Here is an 18202-nt window from a genome sequence, read left to right on the forward strand (position 1 = left end):
TCCTGGTCATCCTTGCTTTTCTCATTTCCTGTGTCCTGACCACCTCTCCCCATTTACCTTCTCCTGATCAGAGCAGCCTGGCATAAATCAAGCTCCCACTCAAGATCAGATTCAAAAGTAAGATAGAAAAGATTGAAAATAACCCAGGTGTTCATCTTTAGGATGCGGATTAATAAACAGTGATGTAGTGCAAGAAGGAATACTCTGCAACAGTGATAAGTAAATATCTCCAGGATACATGAAATAAAAATAGTTAAGATATAAATCAACATGGAGTATACTATATTTTATATAATAAAAATGAGGGGAAATAATATTAAATACACCTGTATGTACTTGACTTGCATCAAGGAGCACAGGAAGGACTCCCCTGAGTTCATTGGAATAGCTACGTGGGCCGGGTCGGGGAGGGGAACTGAGGAGAGAGTGGATGGGGCCACAGGTAGAAGTGAGGTTTCTCAGAACATGGCTTTTTCAGAATATTTTTATTTTGAACCAGGCAAAGATTCCCTTTTTAAAAAACTAAAATTTATGTTTGAAAAATATACCAACTGGAGAAGAGTCAGGGAAGGGATAGTTGGCAGATGGTCTCCATGCTTCCTGCAGCCTTCACGGAAAGGCTGCAGGAGAAGCTGAGAGATGCCCACACAGGCCTGTCTCCAAAGCAGACAGAAGGGAGGCACCTTGGGTCCAGGGGTCTGAGGAGGGGGAGCTGTGGTCCCCAATCCTCCCTGCTGAGTGGCCAGGGCCTTTCCAAGCCCTTTAGCACACACAGTTGATGGAGAAGACCTCCCGTTGCCCAAGCCTCAGGCCCTTCCCTTGCTCCCTGCCTGACCTGAGCTCCCTGTCTCCTGGGGCAGTGGCCAGAGTCTCCTTCCTTGAAGGCCAGCCAGAGCTTCCCCCTTGCGGGGTGACTCCAGCTGACATCCTCCAGACTGTGTCCTGAGCTGCATCCAGAACACAGCCCGGGGCACAGATGTTTCCATTCTCTGGCCAGCTTGGAAAAATCACAGAATCAACCTTCCTAGTCCACCTTTGAGTAGAGAGAAGGGACCCTGCTCTCCGGAGGACTCAGGCACCTACCCGGGAGCCAGACATCGACTGCCAATCCGTGTGGCCCTTGTCTGTGTCACTGTCCTGTGGAAAAGTCTCTAGGAAGACTGATGGGCCGAGGAGATTCAGGCCAGGCTCCAATCAGTCTCTCCCTAGGGTCTGGACTCTCTCTGTCATGTTCTGGCTGGCTTGCCAACAGGAAGTGGTCTGGCCTTCCAGGAAGTGGTCTGGAAGTGTATAGGAACTTGGCCACAGGACCTCTGGGTGGGGCACTAGAGCCAGACCAGGACACACGGGAGCCAGGAGATGAATCCTGGACCCAGGGAAGAGGGAAGGGGCTCAGCATTTACTGAGGTTCTGTTCCCTGCTGGGGCTTCCTTGGTGGCTCAGATGGTAAAGAATCTGCCTGCAACGCAGGAGACTCATGTTTTATCCCTGGGTTGGGAAGATCTTCCGGAGAAGGAAATGGCTACCCACTCTAGTATTCTTGCCTGGACAATTCCATGGACAGAGGGAGCCTGTGAGGGCTACAGTCTGTGGGGTCGCAGCATCAAACACGACTTAGCGATTAACACTTTTCTTTTTCTGAGTTTTGCAGGGAGACAGGCCTGTATTCAAATCTGGGCTCTGACAGAAAGTGACTGTGTAAACTTGAGCAAAAAACATAACACAGTCTCTGAGCCTCAGAATCATCATCTGTACAATGGGCATGACAATAATAATATCCCTGAAGATGAATGAAATGGAGGTGATGTCGCCAGGTCAGTCTGTTGGTGCTGAAAAACATATTGGCCACTCTGTCCCTTTGGGTCTAAGGTACAAATCAAACCCAAGCAGATTTTAAGGTCCTAAACCCACATGACTGTGTTCAAATCCCAGCTCTGACACCTAAACCTCTGTAAAGGTGATCGGTTGACCTCTCTGTGCCTGTTAAAATGGGGACTGAGAACATAGTTCAGGGGCTGCTGGGAGGAACAAATGAATCCACAGCAGAGCTCGACCTGCAGTGAGCACAACACATACGACCTCTTGTAACTGTTGTGTCCACAGCAGCCCCACTGCAGCCCAAGTCCTCAGGGCCCCTTTCTCAGCCGACAGAGCCTGTGAGCTGTCACCTGAGGTCTCTTCTGGAGCCAGGCTGGGCTGGTGAGGTTTGCCCAGTTGGTCTTTTCTGGGTCTGCTTCTGACAAGGAATGGAGAAGCAGTGGGGGTGGGGGAGCTTAGTTCAAGCCCATCTCCTCACCCTCCACTCCAACCAGCATCTGATTCCATAAATCCCTCAAGTGCTTGGCCCATCAGCCCAAACCACTGCCCCCAGTAACACTCCCATTGCTAGTGTGGGACCACTTCTTAGGGAAAACCCCTAAAAGAAAGCCTGGTGTTCTTTCTGCTATTTGGGCAGGAAATGCTTCTTGAATAGTCTGTTCCTGGACCTTGTCAGAGGCTGGCAGGACCCCAGAACCCTCCATCATCTCTCGGACCCTCTGCTCCTCTCTCACAGGTTTTGGCTCCCCTGTGTTCTACTCCCCCCGATCACATGTACTCTGATCCAGCTTTGTTCATGTGTCAACCACAATGTGCTTAAATATAGGCACATAAGGACCTCATCTTCTAGTATCTTGACGCAAATAGGATGGCTCAGCCACCAGCCCATTAGTAGGAAGTTGTTACTTTTGTATTGAAACAAGTCTGATATGTTAAGAGTATATTATTATGGGGTATTATAAAAAGGAATGCAATATCCCACATTTACTTTCATGGAAAACACGAGGCTTCAAAGATAAACTCTAGAATATAGATCCACAAAGCAGAGGTGTCTTGTCCTTTGTTCACTGAAGTTTTCCCAGTGCTGAGCAGAAGGCCTGGTACGTTGCAGAAGTTTATTGAATAAGTATTAATGCGAGCTTACAACCTCAGGCCCCTTCCTGCCTGGACCTCCTGACCGGGATACATTCCATCCCTTCTGCCTTTAGGGGAAATGTTTGAGAATCAGTGATTCCTTTGTTCTCTTTTAATTCTCCCAACTTTCCCATGGTCGTGTTTGATGAACATCTCCAGGGAGAAGAACAATTGAGAACCTGAACTTCCGCCCACCTCATATTTGAGGATGTCCCCATCGTGTGAATCTCGATGGAAAACTGGGCCTCACCCTCAATAAGAAACTCAAAGGTCAGGTAAATATTTGACCTGCCGCCATGTGAAGTCTGGACACACACCTAAGGAGCAGGTGATACACAGACACCAGGTCAGATCGGATTCCTATTGCTGGGGCCTGAGTAGCATCCAGAGTCTGCTGCCAGGGGCCATGGTGGCTAGACCAGCTGCCCTTGCCTGTGCCCCAGCTGCCCAGCACCCCTCCTTCCTGGTCTAAGCCTGCTCTCAGGCCCATCTCTCCCTAATAATTCTCTAGCAGCCTTCTAGGACAGTCATTCTCTGCCTAAGTTGCTAGAGGTGTTTTCTGAAGGATGCAATCAAGAATCTTCACCTTTAAAAACTGGTGCTATCTGTAAAGCAATTATCCTTTAATAAAAAATAAATAAATTTATAAAAACTGGTGCTATTATCTCCATTTTCTGGATGAGGAAACTGAGGCTCAGAGTGACGTTGACTGGACAGGACTACTATGTTCCAGGCTGAGTTCTGGTCTCCATTCAGGGTTGGGGTGTGTGTAGACATGTAGCAGGAAAGGCCCTGAGATGACCAAGAGGAATTGGAAGTACTTCTCAGTGACTGGAGGGAGGGAGGTGATGAAGCTGGAGAGGTAGAAAGGGGTGCGAACATACAGGGAGGTGACACTGTGCAGTTTGAGGGAGCAAAGAAAAGTGGTCAAAGGTAACTTAGTTTGAGTTCAGCCCAAGCTGACTTTGAGGGAAAGAATGAAAACAGAGGAAGCAGTGAGAAGCTTATGAGGGGAGCACAGGTGAGAAGGCTGGATGGATCTGGACCAAGATCAAGTGGATGCTCTAGAGAGGAGGAAGAGAGTGTGTGTGTGTGTGTGTGTGTGTGTGTATGTGGTGTGGATTCACAGTATTTTGTGAAGCGCATCTGTGAAGGTGGTGCCATCATCTTAGATGGGAAAGACAAGGAAGGATCTGTGTGTGTTGGCGCTAGGGGGGTTCAGGAGATGGGACCAGACATGGCGAGTGTGAGGCATCCTGAGACATCCAGAGGGAGAGATCAGGAGGCAGTTGCATATGACTCAGGGTCTCTGTAGAGATCAGCTCTGGAGGCCAGAATTGGGGAGTTATCATTATACAGCCAATTCACTTCACTCAGCTCCAATGAATCAGAATCTCTTGGTGAGGGGTGGGTCACATCCATAGAGTGGCCTGACCTCCAACCACCTAAAATAGCAGCCTTGCCCACCCCTGCATTCCATTAACTCTCTTTTTCACCTGTTTTCCCTTTATCATAGTATTTATCATCCACTGACCTGATATTCCATTCTAAAGGAGATCAGCCCTGGGATTTCTTTGGAAGGAATGATGCTAAAGCTGAAACTCAAGTACTTTGGCCATCTCATGCAAAGAGTGGACTCATTGGAAAAGACTCTGATGCTGGGAGGGATTGGGGGCAGGAGGAGAAGGGGCTGACAGAGGATGAGATGGCTGGATGGCATCACTGACTCGATGGACGTGAGTCTGAGTGAACTCTGGGAGTTGGTGATGGACAGGGAGGCCTGGCGTACTGCGATTCATGGAGTTGCAGAGTCGGACATGACTCAGCGACTGAACTGAACTGAACTGACCTGATATTACACATTGGTTCTCAGATTTTCCATCTTGTGTCCTAGAGGATAAGCTCCATGAGGGGAGAACTACTGGTTATCTTCTCTGCTCTCTCCATTGTCTAGAAAACTGCCAGGCACACACTTGGTGCACAGGTGTATTTGTCAACTGAGTGGAATCTTAAAGCCATCGGACTGGATGAGGACGAGAAGGAGTGAAGGTAGGTAGCTAGGCATCAGGGCTCCTTTCTCCCAATAGAAGGGAGTGTATAGTGCACCTCCCCTTTAAGTAAAAAAAAAAATAAAGAAAGAAAGAAAAAATTCTGGAGGTCACTGATTTCCAATGGGCAAGAGTCCTGATGCAGAAAATTTGGATCCCAGGGCCCCACCTGATGCTCAGCCTTACACTGGCTGCCTAGAGGGCATCTTAAAGGAATTTGGGATAAGTTCCACCCCCAACCAATCTCTGGAGAATCGAAAAAGGAGCTGGTGAAGAACCCCAGGGACTTGAAGACACAACCACGAATGTAGGGCTGGCTGTTGCTGATACTGGTGGGGCCTGCTGATGAAGGCGATGATGAGCCAGTCAGCATAGTTCTCTGGCCTCCTGAGCAGGCCTGGGAAGGCTGGCTTGAACCAGACCATGCCTCCAGGCTGGATATGATGCAGAACGCTTCAGTGGCATAGAGTACAGCAGCCACGAAGGCGAATGCAGTGGCAGTGAGGACCCAGGTTCGGGTGGAGCCTGGAGGCAAGAACTTGATGTAGGTGGTGCCAAAGACGATGGACGTTGAGAGGCAGGAGATGGAGAAATAAAAGGCATGGGTGCAGAGAAAGCCGTCCCAAGAGAAGGGAGCCCACAAAACTCCCCTATGAAGATGGTGAGGGTCACGGTGAAGCAGACGCACCATGAACATGCACCAGTTAATTATGCCCCCCTCACTGGCTGCCAGCGAGAAGGGCATACTGATGGAGAGCAGCTGCCCCAAGTGGAGGAAGAAGCCCACGATGGGCTTGGTGCCCAGGCCTGAGGACAGGCACATGGTGATCATGGTGGTCAGGCAGGTCACCGGCACCAGTTTGTAACCTTGCTTGTTACTCAACCAAAGGCTTATGAATACTTAGAGTTTGATGTTTTCTGGTTTCAGTTTTGCTTTGCCAGTTAAGCTCTGTTTTTGCCTCAATTCTTTTTTCTCTAGAAAATATACAACCACTGACCCCTCGAACTGATGTACTGATCTGAACAAAGTAAGGACCACATATTCTCAGCCCAGAAAGGCTCCTGGTGGTTACTGTAAAGTCCCCCAAAATAGAAGCACAGCGCACCCCCGGCATGCAGCCTGCAGCCGTTTCCTGCTTCCCTCCTTGTATAAATCCCGGCTGAGCCTTGCCCTGCTGGGAGTTGATTCTTCTGGGCAGTAAAACACCTTCTTGCCGGCTTCCCTAAAATAAAGCTACTTTTCTTAAACCCAAGACTTAGCTCTCTGTATTGGCTTCTTCAGCGACAAGCAGCTGGGCCTGACTTGGGGGACAATGTTGAGTGTCCAGGCAGGAGTCAGGTCCCCAAGTCTCCAGCCCCTCCCTGTCTTCCTAGAGCAAGGAGCAGAGTGCCACTGGGAAGACAGGGTGGAGTACCATCTATTCCCAGGAAGATCTATAGGTCTTCTCCAGCAGCTGCCAAACTTGCTAGATTCAGGAACTAGCCCTGCCCCTCCCCACGCCTTGCTCACAGGGTGCTTTCACTTTCTGTTAAGAGAAGGAAACTGGCCTCTGAAGGAGCACAGAGCTCTTGACTGAGTGAGTAGAGGGGTGTGGGTCCCAGGAGCCCCCCTTCCCACCTGTTCGTGTGTATTCTTTGCTGTTTGGAACTTTGGGGCCAGTTGGACACTGCAGAAGTGGGAAATGGCTTGTTTGTGACTCTGTACCACTCTCTTCCCAAGGAAGAATTGCTTGTTTGTTTGAAATCTGTTCTGGGGGAGCCAGTGAAGTTGGGGGAAGGGACCTACATCTATCCCTTCTACAAGTCCACTGGCACGCATCTTGACAGATTGGCAAAACTAGAGGTATTGTTGCAAGAAGAGGGACCCTTTCCAGGGCTCGAAACTGTGCTCTCGTCTAACACTCGGAAATGAATTGTCCGAGGAGACACATGCGCTGACAAAGCAAGAGATTTTTATTGGGAAACAGCACCGGGGCGGAGAGCAGGAAGGTAAGGGGACCCAGGAGAACAGCTCTGCCACATGGCTCACAGTTTGGGTTTTATGGTGATGGGATTAGTCTCCGGGTTGTCCATAGCCAATCATTCTGATTCAGAGTCCTTCCTGGTGGTGCCCACCTTGTTCAGCCAGGATGGATGCCAGAAAGGATTGCGGAAGGTGGTCAGACACATGCTGTCTCCTTTCGACCTTTCCTGAACCCTTCTGGTTGGTGGTGGCTTCTTAGTTCCGTGTTTCTTACCGGGACCTCCTATCGTAAGACAACTCATACAAGTGGTTACTAGGGTTCCTGAACGGGGTGGGTGGTTGTGTCAGTGTGGTTCCCCTAACAGTATGACCCTGTATCAAGAAAAAAGTGGTTTTCTACTTTTAATACAACCTTGCCCGTGTATGTCTTCAGTTGTGAAGAACATTGTTCCTGCATGGATCTCTAAGTTATTCCAGTATTTTGCAGTTAGAGCTCTTTTGTCAAGATCTGGTAAGTGGGAGGGAACTCCATGCGCAGGTCTTCCTGTTACTCCATAGTAAGGATTCTTCCAACAAGGGCACTAAATTAAAGGCAAAAAGGAAAGGAAACTGTGAAAAGCCTGCCGCGTTCACAGAGGAGTCTGCAGGCAAGGGAGGGAGAAGAGGGGTCAGCTTCTTAGGGAACTGAATCCAGCCCCAGCTCTGTGGTTCCAGTCCTGATGCCCGAGACAGGAGCTGCCTGGGCATCTGCGCCCCCCTCCCCCCAACTCCAGTCCCCGGAAGGAGGAGGGGTTCTAGTGTGTTGGCGGGACACAGCCTTAGCGTCACCACAGTGTGAGGAAGAAAGGAGGTCTGAAGCAGTTTCTCCTTTTAAGACGGGACAGATCACTTGATTTGGCCAGAGTGTGTCCCCTGGGGTGGGGGTGGGGTGGGGGCGCGCCAGGGGTGGATTTCCACTGAGACGATTCCCTGCAGGAGCTTTCAGTGCAGGAGAAGAGTCAGTGGCTGACTCTTGATACAATCTTTTTCTCACTTCAGACCTACTAAACTGGAAAAAAACAAATCCTCTGAGTTGATGCACAAAAAAAGGTAGAAATGTTCATGAGTATTTTTTTCAAACCACCGTCCAACATGGGCTGATGCACAGACATGAGCGATGATTGTGTTCACAGTGGGGGAGCCGCACCTCGTCCCAGGCAAAGCCCAGCACTCATCTCTCGGTGTTTGGCTTCTTGAGGGATGATCGGACATCATCAGAGTTCAGTAACATGGGACGAGCTAAAGGGCCTCCAGAAGCTAAAAGAGGCAAAGCGGGACCCTCCCCTGGGGCATCAGAGACAGAGCAGCCCTGCTGACACCTTGTTTCAAATTGCTGACCTCCAGAACTGTGAGAGAACAGGTTTCTGCTGTTTTAAGCTGCCAGGCTTGTGATAATTTGTTGCAGATCTAGGAAACCAGATTTAATTTCCAGAAATGAAAAATATATTCTTTGTCATATTTTTAAGAAAATTTCTCAGAAAAACTTGCTGACCTCCTGCCCTATAGCATGGTGGTCACTTGGATCCCAGGATCCCTTGTCACATCCTATGTCCCCGTGTCTGAGACTCACAGGGGAGGGTCCACTGATGCCCAAGGAGCCAGGAGGGAAGGAAATAAGGGGATGGAGAGCACTAGGATCCCTGGAGAGGACCAGCTGCACCTGTCTGGGGCGGTGCAAAAGCAAGATGGTCTGGGAAGACGTGGTCTCATGTTGACAAAACAGGAAAAGAGATACAGATATTCCCTACAAACATGTATGCATGTATGTACAAACATGTATGCTTGTGTGTACACACATGTCTACACGTGATTTTACAGCATTTGAAATGTATTGAAGGCTGAGGTTGAGGTTGAGGACATGGATGCTCTCTGGATGGAGGGGTGGACGCTCCTGTGAGCAGGCAGGAAGCTTGGCCATGTCGAAGACAGGAAACCAGTCACAGGAGAGATGATAATAGTCTTGCTTTATGTCAGTTATACATGAGAATGAGAGAAATATAGAAAATACTAAACAGAGATGAGGATGGAAAACAATATAAAGAAAAGAGGCTAGCAGCTACTTATCTCCAGCAACCCCACTGCCAAGGGAACAAAATCAGGTGACACTGTATCTCCTGAGGCTTGAAAAGGAGCTGTAATCCGAATTTTCATGTGAAATTAAAACAATGTGCAGCCACCAAACACTCAGGGAAGAAATAGTAATGCTAGTGATTCTACATCATTTTTTCATGAAAACACTGATGGAAACTGTGGTGGAAACTGAACACATCAAGAGTCCACCTGCAGTGCAAACTGGCTTGCAGCCCCTGATCTGCAGCAAATCAAGCTGCATGTGCTGATGTTCAGAGCCAGGGCCTTCTGGGTCCTCTGTGAGGGGGGTGGGGAGGTAGCTGGCACAGATTGAGGGTTCCATGTGACAGGCTTTCTGATGAACCCGTCACATGCTTTTATTCATTTAATTGACACAAAATAGGTATAGAGACATTGAACAGAAGGGGGAAACTGAGGTTCTATTGAGTAGCTTGCCATGATCATCCAGCTATGAAGGCTCTACTCCTTGTCACTCTGAGTGTCCATCCCATCTCACCCTTCTCTGCCCTTCTGGCACTTCCTCATTCCTTCCTCTGTTCTGGCCATGACCTTCCCAGCTCACTGTCTTCTAGTCCACATGCCTGGCTGCTGGGCAGGCAGGGCTCAGCCACATCGGCTGTGCTCTGACAGGGGCACCATGTCCAGGCTCACAGATTAGAGTGGAGGAGGGGCTGCTGGAAGACTCAGACAAACTTCCACTTCCTGTTTTCCAGGGCACAGGCCTGACCCAGGGTCACGCGGTTGGAACCCCCATGCCTCCTCTTCTCCATATGCTCTCTCTGATGCATTCAATGGATTCAAAGCATTCAAGTTGTCTCTTATCGTAGGTGGAATTTCAGGGTGAGTTCAAGTAATTAAACTGGGATCAAACTGGGGTACAAAGAGCATGACAATCCCTCCTTCCCTCACCCCAGTGCTCCTTCCCACCCTGGCAGTGCCCACTAGGAGGCCAGCAGGCTCCAGGGCTCCCCTGCAATGGGGCTCAAGGAGCTTTGTGAGTCCAGGGAGGTTCTCAGGTTTTCTCTCTGTTTCTCTTTCCAGCCTCAGCTTGTCCCAGGGTTTATTATCAGCAAAGGCAACAAGGCCCATGATGGCAGGAAGCTGGCTGGGGCTCAGGCTGTTGGCCCTTCAGCCCTGGGGGCCTCTCAGCAAATAGTCCCTTGGAAACAGGGCGGCTGTCCCTGCGGAGGGGGCGGGCTGGGAGAGGCACACTCCCCCCACACACTGGACCCTGGAGGAGCCCCTGTATGAGCAGGACTACAGCTCTGGCTGGAGGGACTGTCTTGGGTGGTGACCTGGGAAATTCCGTGGTCTCCAGGGTCCCTGACACTCTGGCCATGTGTCCCTGTCACAGCCCTGAAACCCCTTCAGGCCCCTGTTCTCCTGTCTCAGTTCCAGTCCCGGCCCCTCCTCCATGGGAAGGTTGGCTCCATGCGTGCATCCCTTCTGGGTCAGTAGACCCCTACTGGGCTGCCTCAGGGCCCCTGGGACCCTGGGATCCCCCCAGTCATCTCCACTCTGCCCCCCGCCCCCGCCTCCACCCCAGTCCCGGGCTCATCCTCAGGGCTGGCCCCTCCCAGGGGTCCTGCAGGGGCCTCCTCTCTCAGCTCCTGCCCTTTAAAGGATTAGATTTGCACGTGGATGGCTGCTTTGGAGCTTAAAAAGCTGGCATTTTAACATTTCGTTCCTTGGTTCCTCCATGACACTCCACCTTGGAATCATGCTAGGTTGGGATACCCTGACCCAATGCAAAAGAGTGACATGTGAAAGCAAAATTGGGGAGGGGAGTCACAATAGTCCCTACTTCCCATTTCATCCTGTCCCCACGGCCTTGCTCTCACCCCACGGCTCCTCCCTGTTCACTTCTGAAGCTGCCCTCCTCCGGGTGGGGCTGTGTCCCCTCACATGGCAGCTTCTTCTAGTGATGGCTGCAGGGAGGAGAGGCCTGGATTCATGTATTTTCAGGTTGCTGTGGAAGGAGGCTGTGGCCCTGAAGTTGTGTTCTAGGCTTTGGTCCTGGGCTCCACCTAAGGGGATTTCTGCCATGTGTGCTGTAGAGCAAAGAGTTCATGCCCATGGCTTTGGTATATTTATCTGGGGTTCCAACTTCATGGTCATGCCATCTTAGGGAAGGACTTAATTCCCCTACCTTAGTTTTCTCATCTGTAAAATGGGGTTAGTCAAAAGGACACTCCATAGTCCCTTTTCTGAAACACTTGGGGTCAGATATTCTCTAGAATTCAGAATTTTCAGCTCCATACAGGTGACATAGTACATCTACTCTACATGACATCACACCCCACTGGGGTCTGAAAGCACCTTGTAATCATACACATTAGTGTTTTGGCAGCTGAACTTTTGAACAGTCACATTGAGTAAAATAAAAAAAGATCATAATTTGTCTCATGTCTCTTTGGGCCGAATTTTGTTACCAAACAATTTTTTAAATATTCATTTTCAATTTTGAGAGACTTGAAGGGTTGGGATTAAAGATAAGGACCATCCGTCTCTGTGTCTCCATAAATAATGGTCAGCTTAGAGAGATCCACAATGTTCATGGTTTGAGGCTAGACCACAACTAGCTGGGAGCTTTGGGATAAGACAAGTCTCCTGACAAGGCCAAGGGTGATGGGTGGGGAGAACCATTTGGAGCAGCTGTGCTCTTACCCGAGTGTCTGAGCCATCGGTTCCAACTCCACAGGTCCTGAGCCTCAGCCGTCACAGAGCCCTGAGGCGTTTGTAGGCGTCTGATCCTCTGGAGCCGGATCTTTCTTTGGTGGGTCCTCAGTGAAGACCACTGCCAGACCGGTGACTGTGACTTGCCAGACATTCATAACACCATGAGCACCAGGGCGACACTCCCATACTGGCTCTACGTGAACAGAGTGTTCTGGCTCCTCCGCGTGCCGCAGCTCTTCTCCACCTGCGTGGCATTCTCCTTGGTGGCTGACATGGGCATTTGGAGAGGGGACATAGGTAACTGGTTCATGTCCTGCTGGTGCATCTGTTTCATTGTGACCCTATTCATAGTCATAATTGAGTTAAACGATCTCCAGCCTCGCTTTCCTTTCTACTGGTACAACTTTCCCGTCACCTTTGCCTGCTATGCCGCCCTCATCTGCCTCTCAGCCTCCATCATCTACTCCATCGCCTACGTCCAGTTCCTGCCTGATGGCCCTGAGTGGGACCGGGCCGTCGCTGCCACTGCATTCTCCTGCATCGCGTCAGTGCTTTATGCCATAGAAATGGCGGGCGTGTGGAACTTCTACAAGCTCAAAGAGATCCCCTGCTACGTGCACACTGTGCCAGGCCTGCTGAACGTGCTGGAGACCTTCGTTGCTGGTGTCATCTTTGCCTTCCTCAGCAACACCTCCCTATACCTGCACCAGCCGGCCCTGGAGTGCTGCGTGGCTGTGTACTCCATCTGCTTCATCCCAGCAGCAGTAACCATCCTGTTGAATCTGGGCGAATGGGAGAACAGGCTGCCAATCCCCTTCCCCATTTTCCAACTTGTGCTCACCGTGTTCTCTGTCCTCCTCTACATCAGTGCTCTTGTCCTCTGGCTGCTCTACCAGTTCTATGAGGAGCTGGGCGGGCTGCCCCAGCGGTCCAGCGATGTGAGCTGCATTGACGACCTCATGTGCGCCTGGGACCAGCGCCTGGCTGTGGCTGTCCTGACAGCCATCAACTTGCTGATTTACGTGGCTGAGCTGGGGTACTGGGCCCGCCGGTCTCTGTAGGGACTTAGGACCAGCCTGGAGACTCCCGATCCTCTGCTCACAGGAGATATCCTCACTGAGCTCTGACGTCCTCTGATGCCCTCTTCCTGGCTCCCCTTTCCCTCCTCACATCTTTCCCCATGCATCTCATTCTCTTTTCTGTTCCTCTGTCTCCTTCCTGTCTTGTGTGGTTGCCCACATTCTCTTTTGCTTCTCTCATTTTTTCTATATTTTCTATTTTTTGGCCCTTTTCTGGTTTTCTTGTCTGTGTCCTGACCACCTCTCCCCATTTTCCTTCTTCTGATCCATCAGGGACCTGAGACTCCTTCCTTCTGTGTCCACCGCCCCCTCCCGCCTCCTAAGGTGCGGACTCCACAGCACACAACCCTCTGTGCAGCTGTTCACACCCTGGGCCTCCGGAGGGGCCTCATTGCCAAAGTGTGTCTGTCCCCCTGGGGGTAATAGTTGGTGTGTTTATGGGGGGTGTATGAGTGTTGGGGGTAGGTAGGTCCTCATTTCTGTTAGTGGAGGGGGCTGTACAGTGCACCTCCCCTTTAAGTTAAATAAAATCTCTAGAGGTCAATAATGTCAAGTGGACAGGAAACTTGAAGCAGAGACCTTAGATTGAGACCCAACCTGTTGCACAACCCCACCAGAGATTGACTGGAGAATTTTCCCAGGCTTACTAATTATCTGCTGCCTAGAGGGTGTCTTAACAGAAGTGTCTTAACCAATCCAGCTCCTCTCTGGGCAAAGTAAAAAGGATCTAGGGAAAAAAAGCACAAGGTCTTGCAGACACCTGTCTGCAGTGTTGGTGAGGGATGGTGATGCAGCCCTCCTGCCTCGGTGATCAAAGCAGTAGGTCCTTCCTCTGCAGGGAGAAGAGCATGGTCCTGCCAGCCTTAAAGGGGATGTTAGCTTGCTATTCTTTTTTCCTATTCTTTTCTTTTTTCTGATCAAGACAGCAAAAATTAGTAGGTGACCCTATTTGTAAAGGGGGAAAGTTTCTTTTCAAATTTTCTTCAGTGGGCAGTTTGAGGGGGTAGCATTTGACAGCATTGACAATGCTGATGTCATTGTCATAGAAACTGCATGGCTTGAGTATGTGGTGCACACACATATGCTGAAGCATAATGTGATCTATATAAATACATATAGTTTAGAAAAACTCCACAGAGCTTTTCGTGTCCATCATTGTCTCTGCTCAATCACATAGTCTGTTTCTTAATCACAGAGAAAGACTTGTACCCCTTCCCACATTTATAGTGTTCTTTTCAATTTCAATATAAAGATGAAGGAAAACAAAGAAAAACTTCCACAAAATCCAAATATTCCAATTGCCCCAAATTTGCCTAGGGCTCAGAAGGATCCTATCCAATTTCACCCTCACCCAAACCTGGGTTTCGTGGAGCCCCTTCCACTGATGCCCCACCCACACCTGGACGAGACCCTGGGTCACAGGTGGCCCAGCCTGGGACACAAGAGGTTAGGCCCACCCCAGTGCCAGCTTCCTGTGCCTGAACCCTTAAAGGGGCCAGGAAAGCCCCTGGACACCTCTCTTTAAGGGTGTGTGCCTGTGTGCACAGGCTCAGTGGGTGTTTGTGTCTCTGTGTGTACCTGTATATGTGCCCATGGGTTCCACTGCACTGAGGCCAGTAGCAGTTTGTTTATAGGAACTGGTGACTGGGAAGGCACCGAAAGGCCTCTTCCTCTCTTCCTCTCAAATGCAAAGCCTCAGAGCCCAGCATCCTGGTGTCAGCAGGCCCAGAGGGACCCGGCAAGCAGAGCTGTGGGAGAGGGGCGGGGAAGGACCCCCGCTGCTGCCCCTCAGTCCTGTGCTGGGAGGAAGCCTGGGATCTTCACCCACAGGCAGGTGCGGTGGAGGGGGAGGGCTCCCAGGAGGCAGTTTCCATGGCCGGTAAAACTTAAGAAGCAATGAAAAAGACTTGCTATTTTAAGACAAGACAAGAAAAATTTAAACATAAATATTTTCTCTGCCCATTTGAACCTTCTCCCTCCCCTCTGGTGTGCATTGTGTATTTGCATTGTGTATAAAACCTACCTTCACAAGGACAGAAACACCTGCTCCACCATAAAGATCAATATTTCTGTTCTGGGCCCAGCCATGTAACTCCTTAGAAAATACTACTGCTTACAAATGACCTTATTAATGTCACTACTTTATTACTTCTATTCTTCCTGTTTGACAAGATTCTTGTTTCTTGCTTTCACAATGTGTTATTGAGCCCCTGAAAAAACTAATGATTAACAGACTTGAAACGATTGACCTGATGTATATATAATTCTAAGATCACTGATTGTAATAGTGTGACTCTGGATATGGGAAGAAGCAACAGGAGGGAATCATTTCCTGGAGCTGACAGACTAGTAAGACAGTTGGTCCAGAGGATTTTGGCTACTGTTACCAAGACTAGACGAGTAATTGCTTGCTGAGTAGCCTATCAATGAAATCTTTACCTGACCAGGGAATGAGCATTCCTAGCATCCTAGGGCAAATTGGTCAAAAACACCTCCTAAACTTTAGCTGAAATAAGACAGAAACAAATGGAGAATATTGAGTAGTAAAAAATGTTGCCCACCACTGGGTTCTACAAGAATCAAGTCATTAACCACTGCAGTCACTGACCTATCCTGAAAGTAAGCTACCCTGAAATGAATTCAGGGTGGAAATCAGGAAGAAGCACTTTATGTTGTAGCAAGACTGGCAGAACCAGAAAGAAACCAGAGGAAGATAGATATTTTTAGGAGAAATTTTTATGAACCCAGTTTCTTGCATCTTCCCATACTTAGAAAAACACTAAATCCTTAACTCTGGTATCTGATCCTTTCGAAGAACAATAACTTGGCTAAGATGTATGCTTGGTTGCATGTACCCAAATCACACACATACTGTCTCCAACCCTTAACTCTTCAGCACAGTTCTCACAGCTTTCTGAAAGACTGTCTCCCTGGTTATAATTCTTTGTTGATTTGAGTAAAACTTTTCACTTCTTTTTGAGTTGACAATTGATGAATTTTTTTACTGATATGAGCATGTATGCATTTATCTCTTGCAAGTTCAGTGCAAGAACTCTCATTTTCTTACATTTTCCTGAATCAGACGAAACACAAACTCCCTCCCAGAGAGGGAGGTGATGAGGTTGAAGAGGTATAAAATGGTCTGAGCTTGCAAAGCTTTGGAGGTGACATTTTAAAAGTTTGTGTTTCATCTTAAGATAACAAAGAGAACCCACCAGAGTTATTTCAGTTTGCATTCAGCACAAGCAGACATTGAGGAAAAGAATGGAAATAGACAAAGCAGCTAGAAGCTAATCACAGGAGTGCAGGTGAGGGGATGGATGGATCTCAGGTTCATCTTTGTTCAAGGCTGCCTTTCACCGGGAACCCCTCTGTCCCTGGCCCCTCACATCATTGTCTCTGACCTTCACACCAGCCTTAGGAGAGTTATATAATCTCCAGTCTACAGATGAGAAACTAGAACCTCAACAGGGCTAGAGCTCAGGACCTTCCAGCCCTGGAGTCACTGAGCAGGGCCTGATCTCCAGTCTCTGCCCACCAGGTCCTGTCCTTCCTGTGGCTGCACCTCAGGCCAGGCTCCTGGGGCTTCCAAACAGCAGGGGAGCCCCAGCTGTGATCTCGGTCGTCCAGCCTTTCTTTCACTTAGAGGACAGATGCTAGTCACATAGAGAGAATTCTTATTACAAAGCCACCCTTCCTTTCTGTAGACTCCAGTGAGTCCCGGTGCAGTGGGACTGAACCAGTAGGCTTGCCAGCTCCCCCTTAGCCTGAGCTCTTGAGACAGAGGATCCTGGGTGGGGGAGGTCTGTCAAGTGGAACAACTCCAGCCTCCACTGAGGGACCCCATGGATGAAAAGCTGGGACTGACTGGCAGGGTGATCTCTGCACCCCTGTCCTTCTAGTGAAAGTGAGTCACTCAGTTGTGTCTGACTCTTTGTGACCCTGTGGACTATATAGTCCATAGAATTCTCTTCGACCAGAATACTGGAGTGGGTATAGCCTTTCCCTTCTCCAGGGGATCTTACCAGCCCAGGGATCGAACCCAGGTCTCCCACATTGCAGGCAGATTCTTTACCAGCTGAGCCACAAGGGAAGCCCAAGAATACTAGAGTGAGTAGCTTATCCCTTTTCCAGCAGATCTTCCTGAACCAGGAATCAAACTGGGGTCTCCTGCATTGCAGGCAGATTCTTTACCAACTGAGCTATCAGGGAAGCCCCCTGTCTCTCTATCCCAGCCCTAAACCCTGGGGATAGGTGGACATGAAGAGATGAAGACACTCCATCTTGACAGAGGGACAAGCTCAGGGCTCTAAACAAGATCCTGATAGGTGTCCCTGGAGCTCCAGGACCTGGGAACAGAGGGTGGCTGTTCTTCACAGACATGAGCAGCTGGGCTGAAAGGCATCTGCCAAGGGTAACTGACCCTGCATTGAGCCAGAAGCAGGAGGCAGGGTTAGAGATTTGAAAGCTCTTCCTCTGGGAATCCTGGTTCCACTCCTTCCAAGAAAGCCTAAAACTCTAGAAGAAACCCCGGCTGAGAGGCAGGAATCCTGGGGTCATCTTCCACACCAGGCTGCAACACTGCCCCAGGCCTCTCCCAACCTCAGCTCATTGGCTGAGAGAGGGCATCTAGAGGTCCCTGGAGCCGCCCCCTGGAGCCACCCCTAACCAAATTGGAGACCCAGCCCCTCACGCCTCCTGCCAGAGCGTCCCTCAGGCTGGCTCTCCCTGCAAGTCAGCCTGGGGGAGAGATGGTCCAAGGACTCCACCTGGTGGCCACTCCACAGCCAGACACAGAGCTGCCTACAGCAGAGACCCCTGAGAAGTCAAGCTGCACCTCCCTGCCCTCTCACACTGGTTCCCAGGTTCTCACACTGGTTCCCAGGTGTCATAGGTGGGAATGCAAAGCACCAGCTCTGGAAACCTGTCTGAATGAAAAGCACTGGCATTGCTGTCAGATGGGCCTGGATTTGAATCCCTTGGGTTCTTAACTTTACCTGGAGCCCCTCATCCCTGCAGTGGGCTATTTGGGACATGTCCTGTGGAGCTGTGCCCCCTCTCTGCATGAACAGGCAGCCCAGGGAGATGGCAGGGGCGAGGCTGGACCAGTCACCAGAATCCCTCTGGAGGTGCTCAGTTCTTAGGCCAGTTGCTAATCCGTGGCTGCACATCATGGTTGCCTGATGTGGCAGTGCTTCTCAAAGTGTGGTCCTCGGACCAGCAGAACATCAACAGGAAATTATTGGGAATGCAGATGCCTAGGTTCCACCCCAGACCTGCTGAGTCAGAAACTCTGGGATGGGGCCCAGAAGCCCCCCAGGTGATGCTGATCCTGGTCCAGTGTGAGAACA

At 49.9% G+C, this 18202-nt stretch overlaps 2 protein-coding genes across 9 annotated transcripts in view; both read left to right on the top strand.

Moving 5' to 3' along the window:
• LOC133234162 (myeloid-associated differentiation marker-like) overlaps positions 1-15831 on the top strand; it is a 58493-nt gene extending 42662 nt beyond the window's left edge. Inside the window, exons 1-4 of one of the 6 annotated variants that reach the window (XM_061394385.1) lie at positions 6561-6577; positions 6828-6989; positions 9807-9933; positions 11795-15831. In XM_061394385.1, the coding sequence (XP_061250369.1) occupies positions 11934-12833 (900 nt within the window). In that variant the 5' untranslated portion in view covers positions 6561-6577; positions 6828-6989; positions 9807-9933; positions 11795-11933 and the 3' untranslated portion in view covers positions 12834-15831. Of the gene's footprint in view, positions 1-6496; positions 6990-9806; positions 9934-11794 lie in introns of those variants that run through there. The other 5 variants (XM_061394383.1, XM_061394382.1, XM_061394386.1 and 2 more) reach the window with 5 other exon arrangements.
• The window catches only part of LOC133234159 (myeloid-associated differentiation marker-like), a 70728-nt gene continuing 59018 nt past the window's right edge, over positions 6493-18202 (top strand). The window contains exons 1-2 of one of the 3 annotated variants that reach the window (XM_061394378.1): positions 6493-6577; positions 7397-7474. The gene's annotated coding sequence lies outside the window, so the exon portion shown is untranslated. Of the gene's footprint in view, positions 6578-6995; positions 7475-18202 lie in introns of those variants that run through there. The other 2 variants (XM_061394379.1, XM_061394380.1) reach the window with 2 other exon arrangements.

This window comes from Bos javanicus, chromosome 21 (assembly GCF_032452875.1).
Source record: "Bos javanicus breed banteng chromosome 21, ARS-OSU_banteng_1.0, whole genome shotgun sequence".
Classification (NCBI taxonomy): domain Eukaryota; kingdom Metazoa; phylum Chordata; class Mammalia; order Artiodactyla; family Bovidae; genus Bos; species Bos javanicus.